The sequence below is a fragment of the Scyliorhinus torazame genome, chromosome 4, assembly GCF_047496885.1.
Source record: "Scyliorhinus torazame isolate Kashiwa2021f chromosome 4, sScyTor2.1, whole genome shotgun sequence".
NCBI classification, from domain to species: domain Eukaryota; kingdom Metazoa; phylum Chordata; class Chondrichthyes; order Carcharhiniformes; family Scyliorhinidae; genus Scyliorhinus; species Scyliorhinus torazame.
In genome coordinates this window covers 27,740,621-27,758,572 of record NC_092710.1, presented here as the reverse complement: position 1 = coordinate 27,758,572, position 17,952 = coordinate 27,740,621, and the positions used below count along the sequence as shown (strand labels likewise).

At 57.7% G+C, this 17,952-nt stretch overlaps 1 protein-coding gene across 1 annotated transcript in view; it reads right to left on the bottom strand.

Annotated features, from left to right (window-relative positions):
- Window positions 1-492: 492 nt before the first annotated feature.
- LOC140411302 (macrophage-capping protein-like) overlaps window positions 493-17,952 on the bottom strand; it is a 113,331-nt gene continuing 95,871 nt past the window's right edge. The window contains 3 exon segments of the mRNA XM_072500423.1: window positions 493-512; window positions 4,232-4,364; window positions 4,934-5,026. Coding sequence (XP_072356524.1) covers window positions 493-512; window positions 4,232-4,364; window positions 4,934-5,026 — 246 coding nt within the window.

Genomic DNA, 17,952 nt, shown 5'->3' with positions numbered 1-17,952 from the left:
ACACCGGGGTCAGTACGTCACACACCGGCGTCAGTACGTTACACACCGGGGTCAGTACGTCACACACCGGGGTCAGTACGTCACACACCGGGGTCAGTACGTCACACACCGAGGTCAGTACGTCACACACCGGGGTCAGTACGTCACACACCGGGGTCAGTACGTCACACACCGGGGTCAGTACGTCACACACCGGCGTCAGTACGTCACACACCGGGGTCAGTACGTCACACACCGGGGTCAGTACGTCACACACCGGGGTCAGTACGTCACACACCGGGGTCAGTACGTCACACACCGGGGTCAGTACGTCACACACCGGGGTCAGTACGTCACACACCGGGGTCAGTACGTCACACACCGGCGTCAGTACGTTACACACCGGGGTCAGTACGTCACACACCGGGGTCAGTACGTCACACACCGGGGTCAGTACGTCACACACCGGGGTCAGTACGTCACACACCGGGGTCAGTACGTCACACACCGGGGTTACACGCCGTGGCTACACACTGTGGTTACACACCATGGTTACACACCGTGGTTGCACACCGTGGTTGCACTCCGTGGTTACACACCAGGGTTACACACGGTGGTTACACACCAGGGTTACACACCGGGGTTACACAACGTGGTTGCACACCGTGGTTGCACACCGTGGTTACACACCGTGGTTGCACACCAGGGTTACACAACGTGGTTGCACACCGTGGTTACACACCGTGGTTACACACCGTGGTTGCATACCGTGGTTGCACACCGTGGTTACACACCGTGGTTACACACCGTGGTTACACACCGTGGTTACACAACTTGGTAACACGCCGTGGTTACACGCCGTGGTTACACGCCGTGGTTACACGCCGTGGTTGCACACCGTGGTCACACGCCGTGGTTGCACACCTTGGCACACACCGTGGTAACACACCGTGGTTACACACCGTGGTTACACACCGTGGTAACACACCGTGGTTACACACCGTGGTAACACACCGTGGTTACACAACTTGGTAACACGCCGTGGTTACACGCCGTGGTTACACGCCGTGGTTACACGCCGTGGTTACACGCCGTGGTTGCACACCGTGGTCACGCACCGTGGTCACGCACCGTGGTCACACGCTGTGGTTACACGCCGTGGTTGCACACCGTGGTCACACACCGTGGTTGCACACTGTGGTTACACACCGTGGTTACACGCCGTGGTTACACGCCGTGGTTACACGCCATGGTTACACTCCGTGGTTACACGCCGAGGTTACACGCCGTGGTTACACGCCGTGGTTACACGCCGTGGTTACACGCCGTGGTTGCACACCGAGGTTACACGTCGTGGTTACACGCCGTGGTTACACACCGTGGTTGCACGCCGTGGTTGCACGCCGTGGTTACACGCCGTGGTTACACGCCGTGGTTACACACCGTGGTTGCACGCCGTGGTTGCACACCGTGGTTACACGCCGTGGTTACACGCCGTAGTTACACACCGTGGTTGCACGCCGTGGTTGCACGCCGTGGTTACACGCCGTGGTTACACACCGTGGTTGCACGCCGTGGTTACACGCCGTGGTTACACACCGTGGTTACACGCCGTGGTTACACACCGTGGTTACACACCGTGGTTACACGCCGTGGTTACACGCCGTGGTTACACACCGTGGTTACACGCCGTGGTTACACGCCGTGGTTACACGCCGTGGTTACACGCCGTGGTTACACGCCGTGGTTACACGCCGTGGTTACACATCGTGGTTGCACACCGTGTTTGCACACCGTGGTTGCACGCCGTGGTTACACACCGTGGTTACACGCCGTGGTTACACACCGTGGTTGCACACCGTGGTTACACTCCGTGGTTGCACGCCGTGGTTACACGCCGTGGTTACACACCGTGGTTGCACACCGTGGTTGCACGCCGTGGTTACACACCGTGGTTACACGCCGTGGTTACACACCGTGGTTGCACACCGTGGTTACACTCCGTGGTTGCACGCCGTGGTTACACGCCGTGGTTACACACCGTGGTTGCACACCGTGGTTACACACTGTGGTTACACACCGTGGTTACACACCGTGGTTACACACTGTGGTTACACGCCGTGGTTACACTCCGTGGTTGCACGCCGTGGTTACACGCCGTGGTTACACACCGTGGTTGCACACCGTGGTTACACACTGTGGTTACACGCCGTGGTTACACGCCGTGGTTACACGCCGTGGTTACACGCCGTGGTTGCACGCGTGGTTGCACGCCGTGGTTGCACACCGTGGTTGCACGCCGTGGTTACACGCCGTGGTTACACGCCGTGGTTACACGCCGTGGTTACACGCCGTGGTTACACGCCGTGGTTACACACCGTGGTTACACATCGTGGTTACACACCGTGGTTACACACCGTGATTACACACCGTGGTTACACATCGTGGTTACACACCGTGGTTACACACCGTGGTTACACGCCGTGGTTACACACCGTGGTTACACACCGTGGTTACACACCGTGGTTACACGCCGTGGTTACACACCGTGGTTACACACCGTGGTTACACACCGTGGTTACACATCGTGGTTACACACCGTGGTTACACATCGTGGTTACACACCAGGGTTACACACCGTGATTACACACCGTGGTTACACATCGTGGTTACACACCGTGGTTACACACCGTGGTTACACACCGTGGTTACACGCCGTGGTTACACACCGTGGTTACACATCGTGGTTACACACCGTGGTTACACACCGTGGTTACACGCCGTGGTTACACGCCGTGGTTACACACCGTGATTACACGCCGTGGTTAAACGCCGTGGTTACACGCCGTGGTTGCACGCCGTGGTTGCACGCCGTGGTTGCACGCCGTGGTTGCACGCCGTGGTTGCACGCCGTGGTTGCACGCCGTGATTACACACCGTGGTTACACACCGTGGTTACACACCGTGGTTACACGCCGTGGTTACACACCGTGGTTGCACGCCGTGGTTACACACTGTGGTTACACACCGTGGTTACACGCCGTGGTTACACACTGTGGTTACACACCGTGGTTACACGTCGTGGTTGCACACCGTGGTTAAACGCCGTGGTTACACGCCGTGGTTGCACACCGTGGTTACACACTGTGGTTACACACCGTGGTTACACACCGTGGTTAAACGCCGTGGTTGCACGCCGTGGTTGCACGCCGTGGTTGCACACCGTGGTTACACACCGTGGTTGCATTCCGTGGTTACACGTCATGGTTACACACCGTGGTTACACACCGTGGTTACACACTGTGGTTACACACTGTGGTTACACACCGTGGTTACACGCCGTGGTTACACACCGTGGTTACCCGCCGTGGTTGCACACCGTGGTTACCCGCCGTGGTTACACACCGTGGTTACACACCGTGGTTACACACTGTGGTTACACACTGTGGTTACACACTGTGGTTACACACCGTGGTTACCCGCCGTGGTTGCACACCGTGGTTACCCGCCGTGGTTACACACCGTGGTTACCCGCCGTGGTTGCACACCGTGGTTACACACCGTGGTTACACGCCGTGGTTGCACACTGTGGTTGCACGCCGTGGTTGCACGCCGTGGTTGCACGCCGTGGTTACACACCGTGGTTGCACACCGTGGTTGCACACCGTGGTTACACACCGTGGTTACACACCGTGGTTACACACTGTGGTTACACACTGTGGTTACACACTGTGGTTACACACCGTGGTTACACGCCGTGGTTACACACCGTGGTTACACACCGTGGTTACACACCGTGGTTGCACACCGTGGTTGCACGCCGTGGTTACACACCGTGGTTGCACGCCGTGGTTACACACCGTGGTTGCACACCGTGGTTGCACACCGTGGTTACACACCGTGGTTACACACCGTGGTTACACACTGTGGTTACACACTGTGGTTACACACCGTGGTTACACGCCGTGGTTACACACCGTGGTTACCCGCCGTGGTTGCACACCGTGGTTGCACGCCGTGGTTACACGCCATGGTTACACGCCGTGGTTACACGCCGTGGTTACACGCTGGGATCATGGTGCGTGATGATTTGGGCTCACATGGTGGTTACGCACGGGGGTGGCAGAGTGTAGGATTAACCCTCTGATGCCCAGTCTGCGAGAGCAGGCACCCCTATCGACTGAGGGGTGAACTCCGGGCAGCGTTCCGGCTGCTATTGGGCAGTGGGGGTGCAGGGGGGGGGACAGCTCACCTTTCCAGACGTAGATCTTCCCGCAAACTCCATTGTCCAGGACAAAGCAATCGTCTGACTGCAGCATGTTCTTGGCGAAGGGGTTCTGGGCCGCCACCGAGGTCAGTGTCATGGCGCCCGTCGCGTCGGACACCTGCGGCACAAATCGGTGATTAGCAACGCCTCATTCTCCCCGTCGCCCTGCCTCAGTCCCCTCCGGAGGCAGCACACCCCTCTCGAGGTCGGTCAAACACTCGAGAAGCTCAGCACCATCCAGGACAAAGCAGCCCCGCTTGTTTGCTCCCCTTCCACAAACATTCACCCCCCCCCCCCCCCCCCCCCACCGACGCACAGTGTCAGCCGTGTGTCCCATCTACAAGATGCACCGCAGCCACTCACCAAGGCTCCTCAGGCAGCACCTTCCAAACCCACGACCACCATCTAGAGGGACGAGAGCCGAAGATACCTGGGAACCCCCCCCCCCCCACCTGGGGCTCCCCTCCGAGTCACTCACCGCCCCGACTGGGAAATATATCGGCCGTTCCTTCGCTGTCGCCGGGGGGCAACATCCTGGAACTCCCTCCCTAACAGCACGGTGGGTGTACCTACACCTCGGGGACTGCAGCGGCTTCAAGAAGGCAGCTCACCCGACACCTTCCCAAGGGGCAGTTAGGGATGGGGAATGAAATCTAGCGCAGCCAGCAATGAGTTTGTGAAATTCACCTTGGCGAGCGTGGCCATCTGGGAGTGGCTCTTGTCAGCCTGCGCATCTTCCTGGGAATTCCCGGCTTTCAGTGAGGGTTTCACACCCAGGACCTGGAAACACAGAGACCACATTCACACCGTCAAGGAACTGGAGAAACATTGGGAATGAGAAACAATTAATACTCTCAGTACAACCCTCTGACAGGGCAGCACTCCCTCAGTACTGACCCACGAACAGTGCAGCACTCCCTCAGTACTGAACCTCTGACAGTGCAGCTCTCCCTCAGTACTGACCCTCAGACAGTGCAGCACTCCCTCAGTACTGACCCTCTGACAGTGCAGCACTCCCTCAGTACTGACCCTCTGACAGTGCAGCACTCCCTCAGTACTGACCCTCTGACAGTGCGGCACTCCCTCAGTACTGACCCTCTGACAGTGCAGCACTCCCTCAGTACTGACCCTCTGACAGTGCAGCACTCCCTCAGTACTGACCCTCTGACAGGGCAGCATTCCCTCAGTACTGACCCCCTGACAGTGCAGCACTCCCTCAGTACTGACCCTCTGACAGTGCGGCACTCCCTCAGTACTGACCCTCTGACAGTGCAGCACTCCCTCAGTACTGACCCTCTGGCAGTGCAGCACTCCCTCAGTACTGACCCTCTGACAGGGCAGCATTCCCTCAGTACTGACCCTCTGACAGTGCAGCACCCCCTCAGTACTGACCCTCTGACAGTGCAGCACTCCCTCAGTACTGACCCTCTGACAGTGCAGCACTCCCTCAGTACTGACCCTCTGACAGTGTAGCACTCCCTCAGTACTGACCCTCTGACAGTGCAGCACTCCCTCAGTACTGACCCTCTGACAGTGTAGCACTCCCTCAGTACTGACCCTCTGACAGTGTAGCACTCCCTCAGTACTGATCCTCTGACAGTGCAGCTCTCCCTCATTACTGACCCTCTGACAGTGCAGCACTCCCTCAGTACTGACCCTCTGACAGTGCAGCACTCCCTCAGTACTGACCCTCTGACAGTGCAGCACTCCCTCAGTACTGACCCTCTGACAGTGCAGCACTCCCTCAGTACTGGCCCTCTGATAGTGCGGCACTCCCTCAGTACTGACCCTCTGACAATGCAGCGCTCCCTCAGTACTGACCCTCTGACAGTGCAGCACTCCCTCAGTACTGGCCCTCTGATAGTGCGGCACTCCCTCAGTACTGACCCTCTGACAGTGCAGCACTCCCTCAGTACTGACCCTCTGACAGTGCAGCACTCCCTCAGTACTGGCCCTCTGATAGTGCGGCACTCCCTCAGTACTGACCCTCTGACAGTGCAGCACTCCGTCAGTACTGACCCTCTGACAGTGCGGCTCTCCCTCAGTACTGACCCTCTGACAGTGCAGCATTCCCTCAGAACTGACCCTCTGACAGTGCGGCACTCCCTCAGTACTGACCCTCTGACAGAGCAGCACTCCCTCAGAACTGACCCTCTGACAGTGCAGCACTCCCTCAGTACTGACCCTCTGACAGTGCAGCACTCCCTCAGTACTAACCCTCTGACAGTGCAGCATTCCCTCAGTACTGACCCTCTGACAGTGCAGCACTCTCTCAGTACTGACCCTCTGACAGTGCAGCTCTCCCTCAGTCCTGACCCTCTGACAGTGCAGCACACCCTCAGTACTGACCCTCTGACAGTGCAGCACTCTCTCAGTACTGACCCTCTGACAGTGCAGCACTCTCTCAGTACTGATCCTCTGACAGTGCAGCACTCCCTCAGTACTGACCCTCTGACAGTGCAGCACTCCCTCAGTACTGACCCTCTGACAGTGCAGCACTCCCTCAGTACTGACCCTCTGACAGTGCAGCATCCCTCAGTACTGACCCTCTGACAGTGCAGCACTCCCTCAGTACTGACCCTCTGACAGTGCAGCACTCCCTCAGTACTGACCCTCTGACAGTGCAGCACTCCCTCAGTACTGACCCTCTGACAGTGCAGCATCCCTCAGTACTGACCCTCTGACAGTGCAGCACTCCCTCAGTACTGACCCTCTGACAGTGCAGCACTCCCTCAGTACTGACCCTCTGACAGTGCAGCACTCCCTCAGTACTGACCCTCTGACAGTGCAGCACTCCCTCAGTACTGACCCTCTGACAGTGCAGCACTCCCTCAGTACTGACCCTCTGACAGTGCAGCACTCCCTCAGTACTGACCCTCTGACAGTGCAGCATCCCTCAGTACTGACCCTCTGACAGTGCAGCACTCCCTCAGTACTGACCCTCTGACAGTGCAGCACTCCCTCAGTACTGACCCTCTGACAGTGCAGCACTCCCTCAGTACTGACCCTCTGACAGTGCCGCACTCCCTCAGTACTGATCCTCTGACAGTGCAGCTCTCCCTCATTACTGACCCTCTGACAGTGCAGCACTCCCTCAGTACTGACCCTCTGACAGTGCAGCACTCCCTCAGTACTGACCCTCTGACAGTGCAGCACTCCCTCAGTACTGACCCTCTGACAGTGCAGCACTCCCTCAGTACTGGCCCTCTGATAGTGCGGCACTCCCTCAGTACTGACCCTCTGACAATGCAGCGCTCCCTCAGTACTGACCCTCTGACAGTGCAGCACTCCCTCAGTACTGGCCCTCTGATAGTGCGGCACTCCCTCAGTACTGACCCTCTGACAGTGCAGCACTCCCTCAGTACTGACCCTCTGACAGTGCAGCACTCCCTCAGTACTGGCCCTCTGATAGTGCGGCACTCCCTCAGTACTGACCCTCTGACAGTGCAGCACTCCGTCAGTACTGAGCCTCTGACAGTGCGGCTCTCCCTCAGTACTGACCCTCTGACAGTGCAGCATTCCCTCAGAACTGACCCTCTGACAGTGCGGCACTCCCTCAGTACTGACCCTCTGACAGAGCAGCACTCCCTCAGAACTGACCCTCTGACAGTGCAGCACTCCCTCAGTACTGATCCTCCGACAGTGCGGCACTCCCTCAGTACTGACCCTCTGACAGTGCAGCACTCCCTCAGTACTGACCCTCTGACAGTGCAGCTCTCCCTCAGTACTGACTCTCTGACAGTGCAGCACTCCCTCAGTACTGACCCTCTGACAGTGAAGCTCTCCCTCAGTACTGACTCTCTGACAGTGCAGCACTCTCTCAGTACTGACCCTCTGACAGTGCCGCACTCCCTCAGTACTGACCCTCTGACAGTGCTGCACTCCCTCAGTACTGACCCTCTGACAGTGCGGCTCTCCCTCAGTACTGACCCTCTGACAGTGCAGCATTCCCTCAGAACTGACCCTCTGACAGTGCGGCACTCCCTCAGTACTGACCCTCTGACAGAGCAGCACTCCCTCAGAACTGACCCTCTGACAGTGCAGCACTCCCTCAGTACTGACCCTCTGACAGTGCAGCACTCCCTCAGTACTGACCCTCTGACAGTGCAGCATTCCCTCAGTACTGACCCTCTGACAGTGCAGCACTCTCTCAGTACTGACCCTCTGACAGTGCAGCTCTCCCTCAGTCCTGACCCTCTGACAGTGCAGCACACCCTCAGTACTGACCCTCTGACAGTGCAGCACTCTCTCAGTACTGACCCTCTGACAGTGCAGCACTCTCTCAGTACTGATCCTCTGACAGTGCAGCACTCCCTCAGTACTGACCCTCTGACAGTGCAGCACTCCCTCAGTACTGACCCTCTGACAGTGCAGCACTCCCTCAGTACTGACCCTCTGACAGTGCAGCATCCCTCAGTACTGACCCTCTGACAGTGCAGCACTCCCTCAGTACTGACCCTCTGACAGTGCAGCACTCCCTCAGTACTGACCCTCTGACAGTGCAGCACTCCCTCAGTACTGACCCTCTGACAGTGCAGCATCCCTCAGTACTGACCCTCTGACAGTGCAGCACTCCCTCAGTACTGACCCTCTGACAGTGCAGCACTCCCTCAGTACTGACCCTCTGACAGTGCAGCACTCCCTCAGTACTGACCCTCTGACAGTGCCGCACTCCCTCAGTACTGATCCTCTGACAGTGCAGCTCTCCCTCATTACTGACCCTCTGACAGTGCAGCACTCCCTCAGTACTGACCCTCTGACAGTGCAGCACTCCCTCAGTACTGACCCTCTGACAGTGCAGCACTCCCTCAGTACTGACCCTCTGACAGTGCAGCACTCCCTCAGTACTGGCCCTCTGATAGTGCGGCACTCCCTCAGTACTGACCCTCTGACAATGCAGCGCTCCCTCAGTACTGACCCTCTGACAGTGCAGCACTCCCTCAGTACTGGCCCTCTGATAGTGCGGCACTCCCTCAGTACTGACCCTCTGACAGTGCAGCACTCCCTCAGTACTGACCCTCTGACAGTGCAGCACTCCCTCAGTACTGGCCCTCTGATAGTGCGGCACTCCCTCAGTACTGACCCTCTGACAGTGCAGCACTCCGTCAGTACTGACCCTCTGACAGTGCGGCTCTCCCTCAGTACTGACCCTCTGACAGTGCAGCATTCCCTCAGAACTGACCCTCTGACAGTGCGGCACTCCCTCAGTACTGACCCTCTGACAGAGCAGCACTCCCTCAGAACTGACCCTCTGACAGTGCAGCACTCCCTCAGTACTGATCCTCCGACAGTGCGGCACTCCCTCAGTACTGACCCTCTGACAGTGCAGCACTCCCTCAGTACTGACCCTCTGACAGTGCAGCTCTCCCTCAGTACTGACTCTCTGACAGTGCAGCACTCCCTCAGTACTGACCCTCTGACAGTGAAGCTCTCCCTCAGTACTGACTCTCTGACAGTGCAGCACTCTCTCAGTACTGACCCTCTGACAGTGCCGCACTCCCTCAGTACTGACCCTCTGACAGTGCTGCACTCCCTCAGTACTGACCCTCTGGCAGTGCAGCACTCCCTCAGTACTGACCCTCTGACAGTGCAGCACTCCCTCAGTACTGACCCTCTGACAGTGCAGCACTCCCTCAGTACTGACCCTCTGACAGTGCAGCACTCCCTCAGTACTGACCCTCTGACAGTGCAGCACTCCCTCAGTACTGACCCTCTGACAGTGCAGCTCTCCCTCAGTACTGACTCTCTGACAGTGCAGCACTCCCTCAGTACTGACCCTCTGACAGTGAAGCTCTCCCTCAGTACTGACTCTCTGACAGTGCAGCACTCTCTCAGTACTGACCCTCTGACAGTGCCGCACTCCCTCAGTACTGACCCTCTGACAGTGCTGCACTCCCTCAGTACTGACCCTCTGACAGTGCGGCACTCCCTCAGTACTGACCCTCTGACAGTGCAGCACTCCCTCAGTACTGACCCTCTGACAGGGCAGCATTCCCTCAGTACTGACACTCTGACAGTGCAGCTCTCCCTCAGTACTGACCCTCTGACAGTGCAGCACTCCCTCAGTACTGACCCTCTGACAGTGCAGCACTCCCTCAGTACTGACCCTCTGACAGTGCAGCACTCCCTCAGTACTGACCCTCTGACAGTGCAGCTCTCCCTCAGTACTGACTCTCTGACAGTGCAGCACTCCCTCAGTACTGACCCTCTGACAGTGAAGCTCTCCCTCAGTACTGACTCTCTGACAGTGCAGCGTTCCCTCAGTACTGACCCTCTGACAGCGCAGCACTCCCTCAGTACTGACCCTCTGACAGTGCGGCACTCCCTCAGTACTGACCCTCTGACAGTGCAGCACTCCCTCAGTACTGACCCTCTGACAGTGCGGCACTCCCTCAGTACTGACCCTCTGACAGTGCAGCACTCACTCAGTACTGACCCTCTGACAGTGCAGCTCTCCCTCAGTACTGACCCTCTGACAGAGCAGCACTCCCTCAGAACTGACCCTCTGACAGTGCAGCACTCCCTCAGTACTGATCCTCCGACAGTGCGGCACTCCCTCAGTACTGACCCTCTGACAGTGCAGCACTCCCTCAGTACTGACCCTCTGACAGTGCAGCTCTCCCTCAGTACTGACTCTCTGACAGTGCAGCACTCCCTCAGTACTGACCCTCTGACAGTGAAGCTCTCCCTCAGTACTGACTCTCTGACAGTGCAGCACTCTCTCAGTACTGACCCTCTGACAGTGCCGCACTCCCTCAGTACTGACCCTCTGACAGTGCTGCACTCCCTCAGTACTGACCCTCTGACAGTGCGGCTCTCCCTCAGTACTGACCCTCTGACAGTGCAGCATTCCCTCAGAACTGACCCTCTGACAGTGCGGCACTCCCTCAGTACTGACCCTCTGACAGAGCAGCACTCCCTCAGAACTGACCCTCTGACAGTGCAGCACTCCCTCAGTACTGACCCTCTGACAGTGCAGCACTCCCTCAGTACTGACCCTCTGACAGTGCAGCATCCCTCAGTACTGACCCTCTGACAGTGCAGCACTCCCTCAGTACTGACCCTCTGACAGTGCAGCACTCCCTCAGTACTGACCCTCTGACAGTGCAGCACTCCCTCAGTACTGACCCTCTGACAGTGCAGCATCCCTCAGTACTGACCCTCTGACAGTGCAGCACTCCCTCAGTACTGACCCTCTGACAGTGCAGCACTCCCTCAGTACTGACCCTCTGACAGTGCAGCACTCCCTCAGTACTGACCCTCTGACAGTGCCGCACTCCCTCAGTACTGATCCTCTGACAGTGCAGCTCTCCCTCATTACTGACCCTCTGACAGTGCAGCACTCCCTCAGTACTGACCCTCTGACAGTGCAGCACTCCCTCAGTACTGACCCTCTGACAGTGCAGCACTCCCTCAGTACTGACCCTCTGACAGTGCAGCACTCCCTCAGTACTGGCCCTCTGATAGTGCGGCACTCCCTCAGTACTGACCCTCTGACAATGCAGCGCTCCCTCAGTACTGACCCTCTGACAGTGCAGCACTCCCTCAGTACTGGCCCTCTGATAGTGCGGCACTCCCTCAGTACTGACCCTCTGACAGTGCAGCACTCCCTCAGTACTGACCCTCTGACAGTGCAGCACTCCCTCAGTACTGGCCCTCTGATAGTGCGGCACTCCCTCAGTACTGACCCTCTGACAGTGCAGCACTCCGTCAGTACTGACCCTCTGACAGTGCGGCTCTCCCTCAGTACTGACCCTCTGACAGTGCAGCATTCCCTCAGAACTGACCCTCTGACAGTGCGGCACTCCCTCAGTACTGACCCTCTGACAGAGCAGCACTCCCTCAGAACTGACCCTCTGACAGTGCAGCACTCCCTCAGTACTGATCCTCCGACAGTGCGGCACTCCCTCAGTACTGACCCTCTGACAGTGCAGCACTCCCTCAGTACTGACCCTCTGACAGTGCAGCTCTCCCTCAGTACTGACTCTCTGACAGTGCAGCACTCCCTCAGTACTGACCCTCTGACAGTGAAGCTCTCCCTCAGTACTGACTCTCTGACAGTGCAGCACTCTCTCAGTACTGACCCTCTGACAGTGCCGCACTCCCTCAGTACTGACCCTCTGACAGTGCTGCACTCCCTCAGTACTGACCCTCTGACAGTGCGGCACTCCCTCAGTACTGACCCTCTGACAGTGCAGCACTCCCTCAGTACTGACCCTCTGACAGGGCAGCATTCCCTCAGTACTGACACTCTGACAGTGCAGCTCTCCCTCAGTACTGACCCTCTGACAGTGCAGCACTCCCTCAGTACTGACCCTCTGACAGTGCAGCACTCCCTCAGTACTGACCCTCTGACAGTGCAGCACTCCCTCAGTACTGACCCTCTGACAGTGCAGCTCTCCCTCAGTACTGACTCTCTGACAGTGCAGCACTCCCTCAGTACTGACCCTCTGACAGTGAAGCTCTCCCTCAGTACTGACTCTCTGACAGTGCAGCACTCTCTCAGTACTGACCCTCTGACAGTGCCGCACTCCCTCAGTACTGACCCTCTGACAGTGCTGCACTCCCTCAGTACTGACCCTCTGACAGTGCGGCACTCCCTCAGTACTGACCCTCTGACAGTGCAGCACTCCCTCAGTACTGACCCTCTGACAGGGCAGCATTCCCTCAGTACTGACACTCTGACAGTGCAGCTCTCCCTCAGTACTGACCCTCTGACAGTGCAGCACTCCCTCAGTACTGACCCTCTGACAGTGCAGCACTCCCTCAGTACTGACCCTCTGACAGTGCAGCACTCCCTCAGTACTGACCCTCTGACAGTGCAGCTCTCCCTCAGTACTGACTCTCTGACAGTGCAGCACTCCCTCAGTACTGACCCTCTGACAGTGAAGCTCTCCCTCAGTACTGACTCTCTGACAGTGCAGCGTTCCCTCAGTACTGACCCTCTGACAGCGCAGCACTCCCTCAGTACTGACCCTCTGACAGTGCGGCACTCCCTCAGTACTGACCCTCTGACAGTGCAGCACTCCCTCAGTACTGACCCTCTGACAGCGCAGCACTCCCTCAGTACTGACCCTCTGACAGTGCGGCACTCCCTCAGTACTGACCCTCTGACAGTGCAGCACTCCCTCAGTACTGGCCCTCTGACAGTGCAGCACTCCCTCAGTACTGACCCTCTGACAGTGCAGCACTCGCTCAGTACTGACCCTCTGACAGTGCAGCACTCCCTCAGTACTGACCCTCTGACAGTGCAGCTCTCCCTCAGTACTGACCCTCTGACAGTGCAGCTCTCCCTCAGCACTGACCCTCTGACAGTGCAGCACTCCCTCAGTACTGACTCTCTGACAGTGCAGCACTCCCTCAGTACTGACTCTCTGACAGTGCAGCACTCCCTCAGTACTGACTCTCTGACAGTGCAGCTCTCCCTCAGTACTGACCCTCTGACAGTGCAGCTCTCCCTCAGTACTGACCCTCTGACGGTGCAGCACTCCCTCAGTACTGACCCTCTGACAGTGCAGCTCTCCCTCAGTACTGACCCTCTGACAGTGCAGCACTCCCTCAGTACTGACCCTCTGACAGTGCAGCATTCCCTCAGTACTGACCCTCTGACAGTGCAGCACTACCTCAGTACTGACCCTCTGGCAGTGCAGGACTCCCTCAGTACTGACCCTCTGACAGTGCAGCACTCCCTCAGTACTGACCCTCTGACAGTGCAGCATTCCCTCAGTACTGACCCTCTGACAGTGCAGCACTCGCTCAGTTCTGACCCTCTGACAGTGCAGCACTCCGTCAGTACTGACCCTCTGACAGTGCAGCACTCCCTCAGTACTGACCCTCTGACAGTGCAGCACTCCCTCAGTACTGATCCTCTGACAGTGCAGCACTCCCTCAGTACTGACCCTCTGACAGTGCAGCACTCCCTCAGTACTGACCCTCTGACAGTGCAGCACTCCCTCAGTACTGACCCTCTGACAGTGCAGCATCCCTCAGTACTGACCCTCTGACAGTGCAGCACTCCCTCAATACTGACCCTCTGACAGTGCAGCACTCCCTCAGTACTGACCCTCTGACAGTGCAGCACTCCCTCAGTACTGACCCTCTGACAGTGCAGCACTCCCTCAGTACTGACCCTCTGACAGTGCAGCACTCCCTCAGTACTGACCCTCTGACAGTGCAGCATCCCTCAGTACTGACCCTCTGACAGTGCAGCACTCCCTCAATACTGACCCTCTGACAGTGCAGCACTCCCTCAGTACTGACCCTCTGACAGTGCAGCACTCCCTCAGTACTGACCCTCTGACAGTGCAGCACTCCCTCAGTACTGACCCTCTGACAGTGCAGCACTCCCTCAGTACTGACCCTCTGACAGTGCAGCATCCCTCAGTACTGACCCTCTGACAGTGCAGCACTCCCTCAGTACTGACCCTCTGACAGTGCAGCATCCCTCAGTACTGACCCTCTGACAGTGCAGCACTCCCTCAGTACTGACCCTCTGACAGTGCAGCACTCCCTCAGTACTGACCCTCTGACAGTGTAGCACTCCCTCAGTACTGACCCTCTGACAGTGCAGCACTCCCTCAGTACTGATCCTCTGACAGTGCAGCTCTCCCTCATTACTGACCCTCTGACAGTGCAGCACTCCCTCAGTACTGACCCTCTGACAGTGCAGCACTCCCTCAGTACTGACCCTCTGACAGTGCAGCACTCCCTCAGTACTGACCCTCTGACAGTGCAGCACTCCTTCAGTACTGGCCCTCTGATAGTGCGGCACTCCCTCAGTACTGACCCTCTGACAGTGCAGCACTCCCTCAGTACTGGCCCTCTGATAGTGCGGCACTCCCTCAGTACTGACCCTCTGACAGTGCAGCACTCCGTCAGTACTGACCCTCTGACAGTGCGGCTCTCCCTCAGTACTGACCCTCTGACAGTGCAGCATTCCCTCAGAACTGACCCTCTGACAGTGCGGCACTCCCTCAGTACTGACCCTCTGACAGAGCAGCACTCCCTCAGAACTGACCCTCTGACAGTGCAGCACTCCCTCAGTACTGACCCTCTGACAGTGCAGCACTCCCTCAGTACTGACCCTCTGACAGTGCAGCATTCCCTCAGTACTGACCCTCTGACAGTGCAGCACTCTCTCAGTACTGACCCTCTGACAGTGCAGCTCTCCCTCAGTCCTGACCCTCTGACAGTGCAGCACACCCTCAGTACTGACCCTCTGACAGTGCAGCACTCTCTCAGTACTGACCCTCTGACAGTGCAGCACTCTCTCAGTACTGATCCTCTGACAGTGCAGCACTCCCTCAGTACTGACCCTCTGACAGTGCAGCACTCCCTCAGTACTGACCCTCTGACAGTGCAGCACTCCCTCAGTACTGACCCTCTGACAGTGCAGCATCCCTCAGTACTGACCCTCTGACAGTGCAGCACTCCCTCAGTACTGACCCTCTGACAGTGCAGCACTCCCTCAGTACTGACCCTCTGACAGTGCAGCACTCCCTCAGTACTGACCCTCTGACAGTGCAGCATCCCTCAGTAATGACCCTCTGACAGTGCAGCACTCCCTCAGTACTGACCCTCTGACAGTGCAGCACTCCCTCAGTACTGACCCTCTGACAGTGCAGCACTCCCTCAGTACTGACCCTCTGACAGTGCCGCACTCCCTCAGTACTGATCCTCTGACAGTGCAGCTCTCCCTCATTACTGACCCTCTGACAGTGCAGCACTCCCTCAGTACTGACCCTCTGACAGTGCAGCACTCCCTCAGTACTGACCCTCTGACAGTGCAGCACTCCCTCAGTACTGACCCTCTGACAGTGCAGCACTCCCTCAGTACTGGCCCTCTGATAGTGCGGCACTCCCTCAGTACTGACCCTCTGACAATGCAGCGCTCCCTCAGTACTGACCCTCTGACAGTGCAGCACTCCCTCAGTACTGGCCCTCTGATAGTGCGGCACTCCCTCAGTACTGACCCTCTGACAGTGCAGCACTCCCTCAGTACTGACCCTCTGACAGTGCAGCACTCCCTCAGTACTGGCCCTCTGATAGTGCGGCACTCCCTCAGTACTGACCCTCTGACAGTGCAGCACTCCGTCAGTACTGACCCTCTGACAGTGCGGCTCTCCCTCAGTACTGACCCTCTGACAGTGCAGCATTCCCTCAGAACTGACCCTCTGACAGTGCGGCACTCCCTCAGTACTGACCCTCTGACAGAGCAGCACTCCCTCAGAACTGACCCTCTGACAGTGCAGCACTCCCTCAGTACTGATCCTCCGACAGTGCGGCACTCCCTCAGTACTGACCCTCTGACAGTGCAGCACTCCCTCAGTACTGACCCTCTGACAGTGCAGCTCTCCCTCAGTACTGACCCTCTGACAGTGCAGCTCTCCCTCAGTACTGACTCTCTGACAGTGCAGCACTACCTCAGTACTGACCCTCTGGCAGTGCAGGACTCCCTCAGTACTGACCCTCTGACAGTGCAGCACTCCCTCAGTACTGACCCTCTGACAGTGCAGCATTCCCTCAGTACTGACCCTCTGACAGTGCAGCACTCGCTCAGTTCTGACCCTCTGACAGTGCAGCACTCCGTCAGTACTGACCCTCTGACAGTGCAGCACTCCCTCAGTACTGACCCTCTGAAAGTGCAGCACTCCCTCAGTACTGATCCTCTGACAGTGCAGCACTCCCTCAGTACTGACCCTCTGACAGTGCAGCACTCCCTCAGTACTGACCCTCTGACAGTGCAGCACTCCCTCAGTACTGACCCTCTGACAGTGCAGCATCCCTCAGTACTGACCCTCTGACAGTGCAGCACTCCCTCAGTACTGACCCTCTGACAGTGCAGCACTCCCTCAGTACTGACCCTCTGACAGTGCAGCACTCCCTCAGTACTGACCCTCTGACAGTGCAGCATCCCTCAGTACTGACCCTCTGACAGTGCAGCACTCCCTCAGTACTGACCCTCTGACAGTGCAGCACTCACTCAGTACTGACCCTCTGACAGTGCAGCACTCCCTCAGTACTGACCCTCTGACAGTGCGGCACTCCCTCAGTACTGACCCTCTGACAGTGCAGCACTCCCTCAGTACTGACCCTCTGACAGTGCAGCACTCCCTCAGTACTGGCCCTCTGATAGTGCGGCACTCCCTCAGTACTGACCCTCTGACAGTGCAGCACTCCGTCAGTACTGACCCTCTGACAGTGCGGCTCTCCCTCAGTACTGACCCTCTGACAGTGCAGCATTCCCTCAGAACTGACCCTCTGACAGTGCGGCACTCCCTCAGTACTGACCCTCTGACAGAGCAGCACTCCCTCAGAACTGACCCTCTGACAGTGCAGCACTCCCTCAGTACTGACCCTCTGACAGTGCAGCACTCCCTCAGTACTGACCCTCTGACAGTGCAGCATTCCCTCAGTACTGACCCTCTGACAGTGCAGCACTCTCTCAGTACTGACCCTCTGACAGTGCAGCTCTCCCTCAGTCCTGACCCTCTGACAGTGCAGCACTCCCTCAGTACTGACCCTCTGACAGTGCAGCACTCTCTCAGTACTGACCCTCTGACAGTGCAGCACTCTCTCAGTACTGATCCTCTGACAGTGCAGCACTCCCTCAGTACTGACCCTCTGACAGTGCAGCACTCCCTCAGTACTGACCCTCTGACAGTGCAGCACTCCCTCAGTACTGACCCTCTGACAGTGCAGCATCC